The following is a 5,000-nucleotide window of genomic DNA, read 5'->3' on the forward strand; positions in this document are numbered from 1 at the left end:
GATGTAAGAGACTTGACTGATTATCACGTTTTCGACTGCCTAGTGCTCTCATTTAGCCAAGCCAAGCTCTGTAAATGCTGTTAACCTGTCCTATCAGTCCCGGAAGTCGTCCCAGTATGCATGCGCGACTCACCTGCGTCTCCTTTTCTTTTAGCTTCCCATGTCCCACCAAGGCCTCAGTAACCATGTCGTTTGGCAGTTTTATTAATTTCGCCAGTTGTAGCGAGTAGTGGAGGACGCTCGCCAGGCCATGAATTCCCGGTGACTAATGACGACTAATTTCTAGCCCTTTTGACAACTCCTGGTCTTGTAGGTACTTGTCGTCTTGGGAGGAGCTCGTGGGCGCGGGCGTGGAGGCAGAAGGCTTCGCGAGCCATCCCCTGCACGCCTACGCCCTCACCAAGCACGTGAGTCTGGGCTGGCCGCACGTGGAGGCCGCCTTGCAAGCAGTCTCCAATCTTTCGCAGGATACAGGTAAGGCGTGACGTGTTTTGCGATAATATAACGAACTTCAACTGCAGGTGAATCAAGAAGCGATTTCCGCTAAGGACATATTATTACATAACTTCCCTCGGTCACGACTTTCGGAAATTAATGACGTTATAACCTCGTTTAAAAATGATTTATATCAAGGTGAATTCTGTGGCGATCACTGTTGTGTTATTTCGTCTACTTTTCCATACGTAATAAGATGATCGATTCCTACATCTCCCAGAGTGGCTGTTGTCCCGGAGCGAGAAGCGCGGCGTTCCCACGGGCGAGGACCTGGCCACGGTCGCGGGCGGGATGGCCAGGCTGCACGACTACTACAGCCTCAACCTCACCGCCCTCGCCCACGCCCGCCTCGTCTCGGCGATCGACGCCCGCCCGGTGCCCTGCGGGATCACGCCTTCAGGTTGTCTCTATAATCTAGTCACAATAATTTTTTGCATATATGTATCAATACACATGTGTATATACATGCACATTCAGTGATATATATATATATATATATATATATATATATATATATATATATATATATATATATATATATATATATAATATATATATGACATGTGTGTGTTTTTTTGTGTGTGTGTTAGTGTGTTTATATGTTTTGTCGCGCTAATAGGTCTCATTTCCCTAAATCTTTTTAAACCTGTAAGCTCCACAAGACGTATTGCTTGCCACACAATATAAGGTTTGAAATCTGTAGACCTCTTAATCGTTGATTTGTAATTGGTACATTACTCATATCAATATGCTCACAGCCCTCGACCTGCACCGCATCGGCTCCGAAGCCGTGTCTCACAACGTCCTGAACTCCGGCGTGGACTTCCTGCGGGCCGCCCTGGACCGCTGGGACGGCAACGCCTCCTTCGTTAAGAGTGCGGACACCTTCGACCGCCACCGGAACCTCCGTCAGACTGACCTGAGGAAAGTCGAAAAGTTTGTACGTGTCCTGCATTTTCTTTGCGTGTATCTGATTTACGCTACCATCATATTTTAACAGTCATTTTCATTTAATCTCGTTTGTGTATGTAAACCTTTATCGTCGTTCCCATTTCTGTGTCAAAGGCCTCGCTGACTCCCTTTATCACATGACCACCTCCAACATGACCAATACATGATCCCCAGTTAACGAATGATGAATAGAGACAAATCTATCTCATCGCTAAACAACATCAAAAGTAACCATCTCCCCCTTTGCAGCACGACCAAATCCTCGAGAGGAAAGGGCCGCGATCGACCTTCCACAGCACATACGAGAGGCCCTTCAACAAGACGTTGGCCAGGAAGAAGAAATACCACAAGAAGGACGAGGTTGTTCTGGGGGAACTCGGGAACTCCATCCAGGGCCAGAAGCAGTACTACCGGCTGTGTCGCGGCGAGGACCTCAGGGTGAGTGCGGGATATTGTGAAAAGTGTCCCTTGGGTAGAAATGCGATGAGTGACAGTGATTCTTAGTCTTGTGATGTAGATTAAGGTGTCTGTATTCAAACGCTTTATCGGGGAAGCATACTTGAAAAAATAAGGATAATTTGAATAGTAATGATAGTAATAATTACTTTGTCATATCGATATTGTAATAGTAAAGTGAGTTTCAGTATCACATATGAAGGTGGTCATCCTAACCGAAATAGCAATGGTTATTACGAAGATAAATATATTTACGATGATCACCAGTATATGTGTGATGAGGGTTACCAGTCGTCTTTTAATAAGAAAGAAAACTAGAAGCACTCAGAGAACGTATAGCTAAGCCAAGGCAATAGGGTTGCTGATGCAATAAAAATATTCACACGAAAAAAATACCTTACAATTACTTCTTTCTTGAGTACACTGGTGACGTGAGTAAACATAACGTCCTTGACGCAGATAATAAAGATAATGATAATGATAATAGTTACCTCTATTGCCAAGGCAACAAGGGTAAGGGATGCAATAATCTCGATCATCATCAAAATTTAATGACATCTTTTACCTCTGGTGAAAGTTTCATTTAAAAAAATCTGTTCATAACTTTTTTATGTATCCTGCCCAACCAGCTAACCAACTAACCAATGATACCAAAAACCTCCTTGGCGGAGGTAATTATATCAACAGCCAGTTGACGTAACGTCCCGCCTGTACTGCCGCTACGTGACCAACGGCTCGCCGCTCTACAGGATCGGGCCGCTGAGGATGGAGGTGCAGTCGCTGGACCCGTACGTGGTGACGCTGGAGGAGGTGGTGACGCCCTCCGAGGCCGCCGACCTCGTCGACGCCAGCGCCCGTTACCTCATGAGGTCTTCCACTATCAGGGCGAACGGCGGCTCCGCCGAGAGCTTCATGAGGACGAGTTCGACGTAAGGATTCAAACCAAACGTCCCCCGCAATAGGCATCAGTTCATTAAACAGTGTTAAAGATATTACGCTGATTCTGTGAATTCTATTCCTCAATTCCTCTCCAGGGCCTGGATGTTGGACAGCGACCTCCCCGTCCTCTCGGAGCTCACTCACCGGATTGAACAAATAGCCGGGGTAAACGCTCAGCAGAACCGCGGCGCAGAGATGTACCAGGTGAGGAGGGAGGGGGCGGAGTCAGGAATCGAGTGAGGGGAAAAGCATGGAAAGGAAAAGACATAAGTAGGAAGGAAGGAGGACTGAGAAGCAATGTTAAAGAAAAGAGTCAAGACGAAAAGTAAAATCATTATTTCAATCCATAGGTTGTGAACTACGGTGTTGGCGGCCATTATACTGTACATCACGACTATATTGATAAAGGACTGATTAATAATCGCATTGCAACCTTCCTCGTCTATCTTAAAGATGTACCGCAAGGTAAATTCATGTCGGTTTCAGTTCCAATGATTTATATGACACTCAATTTTATGTTCATTATATTAAACTTTCACAGTTAGTAATTTCGTTTCTTATATGTGTTTTGTAGACTAATTAAGAATGACGAGCTTTTGTCTTTTAAACCTTAACGATTCGTAAAACTATCTACTTGCCTTCGTTCAGTCATCATTATTTCCCTCTGTTATAGGTGGCAGGACTGTCTTTCCCTGGGTCGGCACGGGTGTTCGTCCCAAGCGGGGTTCGGCGCTTCTCTGGTACAACATGAATCGTGTGGGAATGCCTGACTCAAGGCTTCAGCACGGCGCTTGTCCCGTCTTACTGGGTGACAAGTGGGGTAAGTACAGACAGGTGCATTCGCGTGTTTTCTCTTTACGTTCCCTTGCGGTGAGGTCATGATTCTAACTATTCATTTATTTATCTATTTTTTATTAATCTTCTAAGAAAAGACAGGGGAATTTAATGTTTTTTTAGTTATTAGTCAATTAGAACCAAATGTAGATGCTAGTTAAAGGTATATCAAATAGAATTAATTCCTATATTTTGACAGTGATCAACAAGTGGATTTTCTACGGAGGTCAACTCCACACGCTTCCCTGCGGCCCTGAGAAGAAGGGTGACACCATAAGGCAACCCCAGGCTTGACTAATAAATATGAAAATGCATACGTACATATTTACCTCTCTCTCTCTCTCTCTCTCTCTCTCTCTCTCTCTCTCTCTCTCTCTCTCTCTCTCTCTCTCTCTCTCTCTCTCTCTCTCTCTCTCTCTCTCTCTCTCTCACTCTCTCTCTCTCTCTCTCTCTCTCTCTCTCTCTCTCTCTCTCTCTCTCTCTCTCTCTCTCTCTCTCTCTCTCTCTCTCTCTCTCTCTCTCGATCTCTCTTTCTCTCTTCCTCTCTCTCTCTCTCTCTTCTCTGTGTTCATGTGTGTGTGTATACATTATACATATTTTCACATTTGCATAGAGATCCCTTTTTGGTACTCTCTAAACCTTATTTGTACGCATATGCTTACTTAATTCTTACTTATAACTTCTTGGGTCTGACTGATAAATGGTTTGTCATTGCCAGACTTGGTTGGCATTGCCAAAATACACGCCAGATGAGTACATGGACCGCCTGGTGTTTCATCTTCCGGTGATATGTTGTATATGCTCATTCTTAAGATGTCTGAATCAAGTCTGCTTATCGCAAAACTAAATCTGAAAGAGATTCGATTGAAAAAAGCCAGATTTGAAAGCTTTATTTGGCAATGTAGGTCTTATTTCCTGCAAAACACTGGATATACGCTTTAGTACCGATTTCCATGATTAATTACTGAACATATAGATCCTGAATGTTCCTTTTCATGTTCACTCCTGTGATTATTTAAGGTTGTGATATAGACATGAGTGAAGAAAGGTAATAGGGTTATAATCCCTTTGACTGGTGGTGATAATACATGACTGAAATAAATCTTTGTATTACCAGGTGCATACTTTCTGTTTCCCTTTGTATAATAATCGCTTTCTAAGTTTACAAATTTATTAAACATACTGTTATTAGAGCCATGTAGCCCAATTATGTAGAAAAATAACTAGCCATTGCATATTTCAATCAGCAGGGACGTCGTACGAATATATATACACATCCAGAGAGATCTATTCAAACAATTAAAGGTCAAAACGCCACTTGATCA

General features: G+C 43.5%; 1 protein-coding gene across 2 annotated transcripts in view; it reads left to right on the forward strand.

Moving 5' to 3' along the window:
* The window catches only part of LOC113803471 (prolyl 4-hydroxylase subunit alpha-1), a 9,830-nt gene extending 5,039 nt beyond the window's left edge, over positions 1-4,791 (forward strand). For both annotated transcript variants that reach the window (XM_070141444.1, XM_070141448.1), the window contains exons 3-11: positions 314-474; positions 716-895; positions 1,254-1,435; positions 1,696-1,884; positions 2,590-2,831; positions 2,937-3,045; positions 3,192-3,306; positions 3,515-3,661; positions 3,875-4,791. In XM_070141444.1, the coding sequence (XP_069997545.1) occupies positions 314-474; positions 716-895; positions 1,254-1,435; positions 1,696-1,884; positions 2,590-2,831; positions 2,937-3,045; positions 3,192-3,306; positions 3,515-3,661; positions 3,875-3,969 (1,420 nt within the window). In that variant the 3' untranslated portion in view covers positions 3,970-4,791. The remainder of the gene's footprint in view (positions 1-313; positions 475-715; positions 896-1,253; positions 1,436-1,695; positions 1,885-2,589; positions 2,832-2,936; positions 3,046-3,191; positions 3,307-3,514; positions 3,662-3,874) is intronic.
* Positions 4,792-5,000: the final 209 nt, after the last annotated feature.

The sequence above is a fragment of the Penaeus vannamei genome, chromosome 3 (genome assembly GCF_042767895.1).
Source record: "Penaeus vannamei isolate JL-2024 chromosome 3, ASM4276789v1, whole genome shotgun sequence".
Taxonomy (NCBI): Eukaryota; Metazoa; Arthropoda; class Malacostraca; order Decapoda; family Penaeidae; genus Penaeus; species Penaeus vannamei.